Raw genomic sequence first — 14,160 nt, forward strand, 5'->3', positions numbered from 1 at the left:
GATACTGTCAGACACCACAATTCGTGGGGGATACATTCCTGAAAAATGCTGTGAATGTCAGAGTCCGCGAATGTCAGGGCATTGTTTAAAAATAAATATATAATTTTTTTTTTTTTTTTACATGAAGAGCGATTACACAGAACAAATCTGGACACAACATCACAAAGGGAACGGCAAGAGAAAGGGGAAACAACAACAGCAGGGCTGAGGGATAAAGTAGATGGAGACAGACAAACAAGGGATGCAGGGAATGATGAGGGGTAAGGGAGAATGCAAAGAGTGGAGAATATGATTCCATAAGTAAAATTGTGTTTGACCAGTGTGTGATTTTGTCAAGATCTGAGGAGAGGGAAGAGGCTGCTGCCTGTCATAAGGATGAAAGATGTCACGGCAGAGAGTGGAGTCATCAGCAAAGAGATAAAGAGGATTTTCCAGAGTCAGTGAGATTACTGATGAAGATTAGGAATAATATGGGGCTATTAGGAATAATATAGGCTGAGAACACTTCCTTGGGGAACTCCAGCCTTCACAGGGAGAGGAGATGAAAGGGTTCTATTGAGAGCCACATGTTGTCCAGGAGAGGGGAGGAAGTTAGTAACCCAAGAGTGGAGTTGGCTTTGGATTCTATGGGCAGAGAGTTTGGATAGCAAACAGGATGTCAGACTGTATCTAAAGCTCGAGATATGTCCAGAGACGGCCCTGATCGCGTGTCTGATATTGAGGTAGAGGTCAACAACAGCCAAATCCCTGCAAGAATGTAAGGATGTATGCAGTATGACAACTGTAAGAATGTACGCAGTATGACAAATATTCCCTGTGCCTCTGCAATTGGTCACCATTTGCTGAATAATCCTCAGTGTGCAGGGCAATATGGTATGGGCTGCTTTAAAATCCCAAGTAGAGGATGCAGTTTAGCTCACCTTCGTGCAATGGTGGCTACATTCCTCAAGTCAACCAAACCTAATCTTTGTCGACAGAAATGATTTGTCCAAATTTCATATTTAATTTGACCATCACCATGAAAACCACCACCCCCCCCACCCCCTAACTAGCTCTCAGCAAATTAGCATTATGTTTTCGCCGGTACTTTGGTGATTCATCTCAGCCGACTCCTTATTCATGATGCTCGATGGTTCCACCAATCAGGTAATCCTGTCCTTTCTTTCTCTCAATCAATCAACGCTGAGGACATTACATTGTAATTTTATAAATGAGTTTGATGCTTCTTCTTCATCTGCTTGTGGTTTTATCCTGAGTAGTGCAAGTCGAAAAGCTTTGATAATGTCTATATTATTAAAATGCATCCATATAAAATTATATGTATATATTATATATATTTATACATATATATGTATATATATATACATATATATATATATATATATGTACATATATATATATATATATATATATATATATATATATGTATATTGTTACGAATTTCGGCCCGCCCGGCGTGCGATCGGCCACGTAACTCAAATCGCGACGCATCGCCCACTGGAACGGACAATTCAGTCGTGACCCTCTTGGAACTACCGCCAAGGAGCTAGCCACGGGTGGGGGTTAACCTCACCACAACCCAGTCCGCATTCTACCCGCGCGAAATAGGGTGAATCGGCGAATGTCGATATACCTAAGTTCCCGCGCGGGTAGCGTACCGAGGAGTTGTACCGCAGGTCGACTCCAGACACGAACCGCTTAAGCGGCTCGTTCCGTGCTGCAGGGATAACCGAGGGGAGTTATTGCCAACCTCGACGGTTCAGATTATTTATTGGGTGTCTCCACCCACTACCAATCCCTTACGTGATGCAAGATGGAACTTTTAAACGAAGGAAAGGACGCAACGAAATGGGAAAAAAGTTCAACAAGCAAGTAGTTTATTCCACACGCAGACAAGGCATGTATTTACAGCCATACAGTGAAAGCAAGCACGTATATACAGTCATACAGTAAAAGCAAGCAAAAGAGTTACCACCGAATAAAGCAATATACAAGCACTTATTCAGGTTTACTTAAAAGACTGGCGCCACACACACACATTTATACAAAGAGCAAATAAAAGCCACCCTCACAGGCAAGGGGGCAGACAGATCCGTGGACCAAATGTACGTGGGACCTGGGTGAGCGGCCAGGTCCACGAGACCGAAGGGGTCTTACCCGCGCCCTCGTGGCGCGATGGCGGGCTCCCCGCAATGTCAGCGTAACGTGCCTGTCTCCGTGCCCCTGGCGTGGTCGGTGAGCTCCTTTAGGCGTGCGTTGCGCAGGCACGTGTTGGTCGGTCGACACCACGGTTGGGGTGGGGAACGGACGGGGTTACCGGCGCTATCTCAGCACAGATGGAGGGAATTGTTGATGCTCGGGGTGGAGAGAGGGGATGGCGAACGCTCCGTCCCGCTAGCGGGGCCTTGGGACCGCACAGACTCCGGCGAACTCTCGCCCCTGAGCCCTCTTGCGCGTCCCTGCTTCACTCCGCGACTCGTCCCTCGAACCAACAACGACAACCTCAACGACGACCTTCGTCTTAACTCGACCAGCCCAGCCCAACAACCTCAACGACGACCTTCGTCTTCACTCGACCAGCCCAGCCAACTACAACCTCAACGACGACCTCTGTCTTCACTCGACCAGCCCAGCCCAACACACGCGAATCGCCTATTGCTCGCGTCTTTATAGACCGGGGGAGGAGCGTGTATGCAAATTCGCGGATCAAAACGCGCTTGGAGGCGGGGCCACGCCACCTGACGTTCAGCCATTGGTCGGGCAAAAAGGGGGCGTGAGCCTTTCTTGATCCGAATTTCCTCCTAAAAGGAATGCACATGCATCGCGCTTGGGGGTGGGGCCACACCGCCCGACGCTCGCCCATTGGACGGAGGAAAAGGGGCGTGAACCTCCCCTGATCCGATTTCCTCTCCCGTAATGGCATCCATTTGAACTCGCGGCTCGACGCGTTCAGCAACAATCACCGAACGGGCCCTGGACAGCACGACGTTTGGTGTTGACAGGTGGTGTGGTTGATGGTTGTGGAAGGAGAAAGGCGAAGGTGGTGGGGGTTTGCTGTGGTGGTTTGGTTGTTGGAGGGAGTTGTTTGAGAATGGCGGTGAAGCGATGTTTGCAGGATGGAGTTGTGGAGGTAAAGAGGAGAAGTTGGCGGTGTTTTGAGTTGTTGGGGGATTATTGGTCCAAAATAACGATAGAGAAAGAAAAACGGCCAACTCAAAGTGTCACAGCCCGGATGAATCACACATATTCCCTTTAAACAACGGGTGTGGGTTCACTCCACATGAACTTATCGATATATCTAACCTGAGGACCTTTCTGGTGTATTGCAAATTTCCACAACCATAACAATATATACACATATATTTCTATATCTTTATCAATATATATATATATATATATATATATATATATATATATATATATATATATATATATATATATATATATATATATATATATATATATATATATATATATATATATATATATATATATATATATATATATATATATATATATATATATATATATATATATATATATATATATAGGATATACAGGATATATATATATATATATATATATATATATATATATATATATATATATATATATATATATATATATATATATATATATATAGGATATACAGGATATATATATATATATATATATATATATATATATATATATATATATATATATATATATATATATATATATATATATATATATACAGGATATATATATATATACATTTATATATATATATATATATATATATATATATTGTTGCAGGCCGACGGGGTCGGGTGAGAAGACCACGAGGTGGGGGATTCCCACCTGTTGATGTCGATTCCCACCAGACTCCCTGGAATTGGAGGCATCGCTCACAGATAATTCCGTGACGAGGCGGGTCGCTTAACCGACCGTGGACGCCAATATCTCAACCGCGTGACCTTGGGTCCTCCTGCCTATGGATTCAGGTGACCTAATTAACCACTCGGTTTAACCACTGGGGAATCACACCCTCAGTAGAGGATAAATGGGGTTTCTGAGGCAGCCATTCAAATGAATGGGGGAAAGGGAAAAACTTTCTGACTTAAGCCCCAAAAGCCCAAAATAGGAGATTGATTTTCTCCCCCTCCCATACGAGCAAATGTAAAATTGAGACTGATTTTCTCCCCCTCCCATACAAGCAAATGTAAAATTGAAACTGACTCAAGCCCCAAAAGCCCAAAATAGGAGACTGATTTTCTCCCCACCTATCCCCTTCCCTCCCATACAAGCAAACGTAAAATTGAGACTTACTGATTAAAGCACTTCTTTCCTTTCATATTTTCATTCCACTCAAAGAGCGAACCAATGAATATTTGTCCATTTTCTACTTTGGGGAATAACTTAATTTTCCGATTACATTCATCGCCATAGAGTGTATTGACAAAGATTACTTTGGAACTTAGTTCTTGGTTTAAGTATGTTTTTTGAGCTGAAATTAAATGATAAACTTCTCTTAATGCTCTTATTTGACCACTTCCTGAGCCACATATCATTTTTAGATTGTAGTAAATTGTTCTTCCATTGTTCAATTGATAACCATCAAAGTTTTCAGTCCATTCAAGGATATTAATTTTTTTCTTTACATCCTCCAACTCATTTGTAATTAAATTTATCTGCTGATTTGTTTTATCTACCTTTACCCCGGTTATTTCTTCAATAAGACTTGTTTTGATATTTCTCACATTCTTTATGTTTTCCATTTAAATAATAAGGTTGATTACATCTCCACTCTTTGGTTTGGTTATTGCTTGGTTCTATCATTTATAAATCAGTAAAAAGACGGTGGTTGCCTGTTAAAATTCCCAACCCAATATCTTAACACTTATACTTGTAACCATAAGGGAGACTATTGATTCCATAATATAAAATATATCTTTTATCATCAAGAGCTCCGAATGCTTTCTTATTGTTCTCTTCTGTATACAATTGATGTTTATAACTTCTTATTGTATTCATTTTTCTGTACTCTTTCTTCTTTAAGGTGAAACAGTTGTAATAATGCTTAAAGTTTATTGTTTCCTTGATTATATTATTCTTTATTCCCTTTTGCTTCTTATCACCCCTTTCAATGTTATTATTATCAATATATGTAAAAGCATAAGACTTTGATCTCAATCCTATAAATTCACTCATGACCTTCCCACCCAATTAATCTTTAAACTTACCAATAAACTTTTTATTCTTTGATGAAAACAACACATCACCTGACTTATAATTTCTTGTATCATCTATCTATAATTCCAGCAATCTGTGTGTGTGTGTGTCTGTCTGTATGTGTGTCTGTCTGTCTGTATGCGACCGCAGATTCTCGACGACCGCCGGTCCGATCGGATTGAAACTTGCCAGGAATATTGCTGGGGCCCCGCGGATGTGCCTTTCGACGTTTAATATCAATCGGACGAGCGGTTCCCAAATTACGGCCATTTATCTGTCGACCAATGACAAGACACGGTGCTATGATGTTACGAATGACGTCACAATTAATGTTAATTTTTTTTAATTATTATTTTTTGCACGATTGACGGTCCGATCTGATTGAAACTTGCCAGGAATATTGCTGGCGACCCGCGGATGTGCCTTTTCAAGGTTTGATATTAATCGGATAAGCGGTTCTCAAGTTACGGGCATTTATCTGTCAACCAATGACAAGATACGGTGCCATGACATCACGAATGACGTCACGATTAATGTTTATTTATTATTTTTTTGCACGATTGACGTCACAATTCTTCTTCTTCTTCGTTTGGTATGACGTCACAATTGACGCTGGGGACCTGAGTATGTGCCTTTTCAAGGTTTGATATCGTTTTTCATCTGTTTCAGCTGTTTCCCAAGGTTTGAAAACTGTTTTTTCCCGAGGTTTAAATTAATTGTTCATATTATTAATTAATCCCAAGGTTTGAATTTTCCCAAGGGAAACAGCTGTTTCCCAAGGGTTTGAAACTTGTTTTTTCCCAAGGTTTGAATTAATTGTTGTGCTTGGTAGACATTTGTGAATACATTTACAGAGAGAGGGGCGAGAGAGGGGGCGTCACAATTCAAGAGAGGAGGAGAGAGGAGGGGGCAAGAGAGAGGGGGTGTCACAATTCAAGAGAGGGGGAGAGAGGAGGGGCGTAGAGGAGGGGGTGAGAGAGAGGGGCGAGGCAGGAGGGGGGAGAGAGGAGGGGCGAGACTAGGGGGGAGAGAGGGGGGCGAGAGAGAGGGGCGTCACAATTCTTCTTCTTCGTTTGATATGACGTCACAATTGACGCTGGGGACCTGAGTATGTTTCCCAGGTGTTTCCCAAGTTATGGCCATTTATGATACGGTTGGTCCGATCTAATTGAAAAAATGCCCCAATCCAGTCGTCGTTTATGAGAGCGAAGGAACGAAGCTGCACATACTGGCACGCACCTACGGGCACGCACTGGTATATATCAATATTATCAATCATATCCTCATATACATCACTTGTCTTAATTTCGAATATAAAACTATCTGTATTCATATATAACAATGACACATGATCCTCATACTTTGATTTTAAATTATTATAGTAATAGACATACATTAACGACTTTGACAAGTCAAGAATTGATGTTCCTATATAAATAGCTTTATCCATTTCAATACTCTCTTTTTTCAAATGAATAGCACAAAGGTTCCCTGAAAACACCTCCGCTCATTCAAAACTTGCTCTATTAATTAACTTTGAAGCCTGTTTCCAAGATGTAGCAAGTCTTATGTTTTGTCGATTCCAAACATTTTCCATAGTCTTTCCAAATACAGCATTATTCATGAATTTATAAAAGTCCTTCTCAAAATCTGTTTTTGCTTCTGTTCTCCTTTTTGTATTAAAATCAATATACTTCTTTAACCAATGACTTTGTTTAAATTTCAAAATCTGATGAATTTTCCTCACTCTCAACTCAGCAGATAAATATTGCCTCAAGTACCTTTGATGCAAAACATAACTTTCTTTATCATTTAATGTAGTAAGTAGTTTTTCTGGAGATTTACCTTTTATATTTAATGACTGTTGGTAATCACTCAACCATTCTTTTCTTGGACTTTCTCTATCAGGGGCATAAGGGAGGTCTTTATGTTTGTTCGGAAGTTCTTCTGGATATTTTAAATCAACCTCAAAATAATATCCAACTTCAGCTTCATCCAATTCTTTTTGAGAGCAGACAACAATGTCTTGTAAAACTTTGTCATAATGTTTTTCTTTAACCCATTTAAGTTTTCCATTAAGGCCCGGTCACACCTTGACGTTTTAGCCAGCGATGGCAACGTATTAAAATGTATGTAAAACGCTGGCTTACGTTGAACTTTTGATGTTTTTTTTTTTTAAAGATTCGGACGTATTCATAGCGACTTGGTCTTATGTATAACGCATTGGTAACGGACACAGAACGTTTCGTTGTGTTATAGATAACTTATACCAACGAATGCTGAACCTGTTGTCGGCCTACACAACCGATGCCCAACGATAGTCTAACTTAGGCATAGCGCGTTGCACGCATCGCCGACGATGTCGTGACGTAGCCTATTAAAAGGCTGACGCACAACGATTCGAATCATAACTGCCGTAGAAATGGAAGTGTCAACATCGCGGTCACACCTTGGCGATCTTGCCAGCGTATGCCGACCTAAGAAAAATGTGTCTAAAACGTTGGGGCACGTCAAATACGGTATGAGTAAGTTTGATATACGTGAGTAGAACGCTAAAGTACGCTATCATACGTCGTAGTAAGTAGAGTACGTCAAGAAATTTTTAACATGTTCAAAATTTTACGATGTACTCGGCGTATGACACACGTTCCACATGCGATGGGGATAAGTTTTACACACGATATGTGGACGCTTACACACGTCCACAAAGGCTACTTATAAGCTACTCATAAGTCAAAACACGTCGCGGTAATGTCTTTTTTACGCGAAACTTATTTCTAACTTATGTTTGACGTGCTTTGAACCAATTCTTTACGTAGTCCCAACACACATCGGCGTATGTAGACGTATTCCAATGACGTCTTCCGGTCGACAAAAAAAATAAATGAACGTGTTTCTAGCTTACAACTGCCATATAAAGACGTGTTCCCAGCGGTTTTGGGAATTGGTATATAAAAATGCTGCTCATAAAAGGGGAACCCAACAGTGTTTTCGAGTCTTTTTGAGTCGATGTCCATGTCAGCAGTAACAGTATCAGTATCAGTATCAGTATTAGTATTAGTATTAGTATTAGTGGTAGTTTGTTCATGTTGGCAGTAGTAAGTGAGTGTGAGGGGGAGGGTGTGGGTTATGAAGGATTGTCCTTGCGTCCGCCTGTCCACGGGTAGGAGACATCTTTTCACCATTGTTCGAAGTTCTTCGCGGCTAATTTTTTTATGGGGCTTTTTCAACAATGAGCTATAGCTTGTTTTTACGATTTAGGTCTATTCATGACGGGTTGGACAAATGCACAATGAACTAATAATGCGCATAGAGCGCTTTGATTACTTATAGATACGGTATACCAACGAATAATTATCGTGAAGCCGGCGTTCACAAACTATGCCCAACGATAGCCTAACTTATCCATATCGTGCGGCAGCTTATCTTTGCCGGTGACGTAGGGTTTGCTATTCATAGGCTGCCACTCAACGATTTAAATGGCTGCATCTCCACTATTGAAAGTAGACGCTTGCGCTCAACAATTGGATTTTTTTTTACACTCAACGACTTTTAAACGGTACCACTCAGCTATTTTCATTGTTTACAATGAACGATTTAAATTGCTGTCACTCGCATTTGTTTTTTGACGCTGGCGTTCGGAAATTTTAATCGTTTCTATTGAACGTGCTAAATCGCTCAAACCCCACTATTGAAAGTAGACGCTTGCGCTCAACAATTGGATTTTTTTTACACTCAACGACTTTTAAACGGTACCACTCAGCTATTTTCATTGTTTACAATGAACGATTTAAATTGCTGTCACTCGCCTTTGTTTTTTGACGCTGGGGTTTTGAAATTTGAAGCGTTTCTTCTGAACATGTTAAAACGCTCAAACTCGACTATTTTAAATAGACGCTGCCGATGGACAATTGGAATCATAGCCAAGCTAGACATCGAAGTGTGAACATCCTCGTCATGCCGAAGAAAAGTTTGAAGAATGCTGCAAATAAGTGTCCTGGCCGTGGCCGTGGACGCTGACGCAAGGACGATCCATTATACCGACGTCTTTCAGCCTATGAGTAACTTAAAACTAACGTCTGTCGATGTGTGGCAACGATCGCGTAACGTGCCAACAACACGTTAATCATAGGTTAGAAATAAGTTTCGGGTACGCTAAACATTACCTCTGCGTGTCTCAACTTATGATTAACTTACAAGTAGCATGTGTTGACGTCTGTCAACGATCGCAGACCGTGCATACAACTTGTGGCCAGCGTAGCGGAACGTGTGAGTCATACGCCGGCATACGTCGTGAAATTTCAAGCATGAAAAAATTTGAGGACAACCAAAAAGTACAACGTTTAAAGCCAGCGTACAACGACGTATGGCAGTGTTTTTCAGCGTGCTCTCAATGTTATCAAAACTTACCCATAACGTATTCAACGTGTGCCAGCGTTTTAGAAAAAAAATTCAAAAATCGGCATACGTTGGCTAAAACGTCAAGGTGTGACCGGGCCTTTTGGTAAAGATTGAGACATAGCCCACCCATACAAATTGTTAGCATCATAATACATCAGGTAAGAGAAAACATTCTTATTATAATCAGGAAGATATTTGTTATTTGTGTTAGCATATCTCTTGGAACATACTTGAGATATTCCTCTTCTTTTAGCCTTCTCTATCATTAATAGCATATCTATATCACTGATTAATTCCAAATTTTGTTTTGTAATTTTTAACATAGCACTCCAAGCCAAACCCGGGGCTGTGTAATAGTGAACGGGGTCTAATCCATAAGGATTTTTATTATGACAGACTGTTCTCAAAGTTTCAAACACATCAGCCAATAACAATACATCCGTTTTAAGATACAAATCATGATATTCTCCAAGATTCTTTATATTAAACTTCTCCCAAACCCTTTTGGCTTGTGTATAATCTCAATCGGAAATATGAGTTTTATTCAACTTGCCATATAAACTTTCCCTTGAAGGAAGTTGTGTTTCTTTAAACTTCTCAAATTAATCCATATAGTCATACGGATATATTCCCTTTTGTGATAAGAGATCAATCGCTTCTTGATTTGAGAAATGTGATTTAAGATTCGGTAAGTTTTTAATATTTGATGCTAAGTTAGATAATGGACTTACCATAAACTTGAATGTGTCAAGAAATATGATATGGGTTATGGGGGATGTATGAATTGTTTTTGTGAATGAGATGTATTTTTGATCTGTGTTTGGAATGGCAGAAATATCTCCAGATGTCTTTGAAAGTTAATTTATAAATAGATGTGTGTCATAGTGAGCATTGTTGTGAATAAAGACAGGAATAAAGTTTGGAGGCTTGTAATTAAGATTACAATGAGAATGAGCTGGACCATTATATTTACCAGTAAGATGACAGTGATCCCTAACCTTGACCTCTCCCTCAATTTTCTCCTCACAAATATGACAGATACTGTTCTTTCTAAATTCCTTTTTCTCTCCCTTTGTTAATCACATTGGTTTGTAGGTTTTAACCATTATTTCTCTTCGTCTTATACAGTCTTTTCCAATCGTCTTACAAACTCCTCTGAGGCATCTTCTCCTCTATAAAGTTCTAACTTGTTGTATTCATCACCAACAGATTATTTGATATAATAACAGAAACCACAAGGAGTATACTATGTTTTTGATATTTATTTGTGTATGATTTATTTGGATTTGGAGAAACAGTATCTATCTTTTCAAGGATACTTTCAAAATCAGCATATATTACAAACGGATGTTTTATAGATTTGTTAAAATCTTTGAATGATATGTTTGAACCTGCTTTTGGTAAATTGATTACGGTTGATTTATTGTTACTACAATATTTTGAATGTTGATTTCATTGTTCTTTTGTATGAAAGGAGTTGAGACATCTCTTTCAAGGATGCGTTTTACATTTTCTCTTGCATAGTTGTGATTTGGTTAATCTTGATAAATTTTTGATGAAAGCATGATGTGATTTTTCCTTTGAAGTGAAGTAGAGAAGGTCAATGTGTGTTTCATCATTTTTATAGTTGTTTGAAATTTTTAATATCTGAGCTTTATTTGTATCTGTTAATCCATATACATTAACAGATAGATTATTCATTTTCTCAAATTTAGGAATATCTCTCAATGACATTGGAAACTTTAAATCTTTAACATTTAATGTATTCTCGGATTTCTTATAATGTTCAACCCTTTCAGGATTCCATTGTGGAGGATGTAAGTGAGCAAGAACAGACCATAGAAAACATTTATTATCTTTGTAGGGTTCCCGATGTTAATACCGTTGTGACAGCGGTTGATGAAAAAAAAAAGACAAAATTTTGATATTATTTAGTGGTCAAACTTTAACTTGCAGAAAATTTGAGCATTTACCTCAGGAGTCATTGTTCAGCTAACCGGTTTCTCGAGGTATATCAACACATTCTCCATGGTTTGTCCTTGCACTTTATCGATTGTCATACCAAAACTTGACTGAATCGGGAATTGATTTTTTAATAATTTTTTTTGTTGCCCGATTTGAACGAAACTTGCTACTGCACACCGCAGGCGAATGGTGAGTAAGGTGGCCCTAAACTATTTTGCGCTATCCTGTATTGTTTTTGCTGTATTTCTGGAACATATATATATATATATATATATATATATATATATATATGTCTGCAAGATGAGAGTTTTAGTAATATACTCGCAAAGTACCCGCCCATGGGCGGGTACAGTTATCTGTTGAATGGCGATGGTCCCGTCTCGATCGGATGAAATTGAGAAATTGACGTTATCCGGTGACCTTGACCCCGTGACCTTTAACCTTGACCTTGATCTTGATCCCCTTATGTCCATTCCCAAGGATCACATATGGCAAGTTTCATCTCATTCTTTCCAACGGTTTGGACGTCTATAAAGGACAAACAAACATGAAAAATTGACGTTTTAGTAAATTTATGACGTCATAACTCAAAAACCGGAAGTCGGAAGTGAATGTCGTCAATCAATTGTGTCATTTAATTTTGATTATCTGTCGAATGGCGTTGGTCCCGTCTCAATCAGATGAAATTGACCCGGTGACCTTGACCCCTTGACCCCGTGACCTTCGACCTTGAACTTGACTGCCCCATGTCCGTTCTCATGTCCCAAGGATCACTCATGCCAAGTTTCATCTCATTCCATCCAACGGTTCGGCCGCCTATAAAGGACGAACAAACAAACAAACACACAAACAAACACACATACATACAAACATATTCTATTTTTTTAGTATAGTAGATAGATGTGGTGAGTCTTTCCTTCAATTCAATGATAATTTTTCAACTCTTAATCAAATTAATGGGGAAACACGAAATAACGGCGCTTTGGCGATGGAGCATCGTCTATCGGGAGGCTCCTTTGGTGGGGAGAGGGGCGGAGTTTGGGCAGTATCAAACGTATTGCATTTAAATATTTATTTTCCACATGCAGAAAGGAAATTAACACACTAAGTCTCTTCCGGACTACATTGAGACTGTCGTTGCACGATCCTGCACGATCTTAAAAAATATTGAGGGAGTGAGGAGGCCATTTGGCCCATAATTGCCATGTTGCACTCCTGAATTTGACCCCTCATTGCCGTCTTGCACTCCTGAGTTAATTTTTATACAGGCATAAAACGTTCATTTCTGAGCTCAGACTTTTTTTCTGGGCATTTCTTTCCCTTGACCATTCATCCTCCAAGTGTCCCTCTATTGTGTCCCTCTATCCTGCTGTTGGTGTGTTCCCCTCCTGCCCATTATGTTCATATACTTATGGCTTTGCTTATTTATGACTTAGTGTTCACTAAAAGTAAGCTTCTTGATGATTCAATTGTCTAAAAACTGTAACCCGATCCTGATGGGTGACCCAATTTGTACTTGATATTTAAAAATGTCCAATGTGCACGGTGTCCTAAAAGTAGTGGAGTGATCTATCTATTGACTTGCTACACTTGAACAATTGAATTTGCATTTGTAAAGTACAGTTCAACAATTGCAGCTCATTCTTGACCTGTCCAACTATTCATGGTAAATCTCCATGGTTAGAGCATCAATCTGGAAAAAATAATCACATTGTTCGGCATTAGCATTGGCAACATATTCAAAATCAAAATAACGACACTACTTTTGGGACAAACTGCACTTTTCATGGAATCTGATGAGATTACATATATAAACACGTATATACGTACGTTCATATTAACAGACTCAGAGCACTTACAACAAGTCTAAGAAGTCCAAAGCACATCCAACTTGACTGTTTGCTTCACATTTATACAAGTAATTAAAGCTGATCAGATACATTGCGGATCCCATCTTGTTCCTGAGTTCATTAAATAGTATTCTATATCAGAGTCCCCTAGTAGCTAGGTAACAGTTGATTGATGTGTCACGTGGATTTGCAGTACATGGAATACGAAAGTGTCATCATCAAGCACGAGTTAATGAAGGAAGCAGAAAGAAAGATGAAAGAGAGAGAGGAACTGGAATTCAAAAGCATTATCAAGGTAAAAAGAAATAAAACATTTTCATGCCATTCGCAGAGACTGAACCATTGATCCATTTTGTAGCACCATTTGCTATAGATGAAATTTGCATCATGTGATCATAACTCTAACTGCATCATATCATAACTATATATCACTGGATAACTCCAAAATTACCTTTCTCTTGTGACTATATCTAACTCTGCATGTTGTGTCGGGAGTCATGGAGTCAGCTTGTCCGCCTGCACAGTGGGAGATGAGGTTTTGTGATCACCTATGTGTGTGTCAAAACTATGTTTTGAGGTTTACGATTTAAAGAAGTTGAATATAGGGATATTATGAAATTAACATCATTTACAGCAATCCTTATTGTGTTATATTTTAGGAATTGCCGAGACTATACAAAACAATTAATTTTTTTAAGTGTGTGTGTGTGTGTGTGTGTGTGTGTGTGTG

General features: G+C 39.2%; 2 protein-coding genes across 7 annotated transcripts in view; one reads left to right on the plus strand and one right to left on the minus strand.

Moving 5' to 3' along the window:
• LOC147012926 (uncharacterized) overlaps positions 1–14,160 on the minus strand; it is a 49,714-nt gene that overhangs the window by 20,998 nt on the left and 14,556 nt on the right. The gene's annotated exons all lie outside the window — the stretch shown is intronic.
• Positions 1–14,160, plus strand: part of LOC147012927 (dynein regulatory complex protein 9-like) — a 29,232-nt gene that overhangs the window by 10,320 nt on the left and 4,752 nt on the right. For all 6 annotated transcript variants that reach the window (XM_085854275.1, XM_085854278.1, XM_085854279.1 and 3 more), the window contains one exon: positions 13,624–13,725. In XM_085854275.1, coding sequence (XP_085710401.1) covers positions 13,624–13,725 — 102 coding nt within the window. The remainder of the gene's footprint in view (positions 1–13,623; positions 13,726–14,160) is intronic.

Source organism: Eptatretus burgeri, chromosome 14 (assembly GCF_056783735.1).
Source record: "Eptatretus burgeri isolate ZD-2024b chromosome 14, Ebu_testis_v1, whole genome shotgun sequence".
Classification (NCBI taxonomy): Eukaryota; Metazoa; Chordata; class Myxini; order Myxiniformes; family Myxinidae; genus Eptatretus; species Eptatretus burgeri.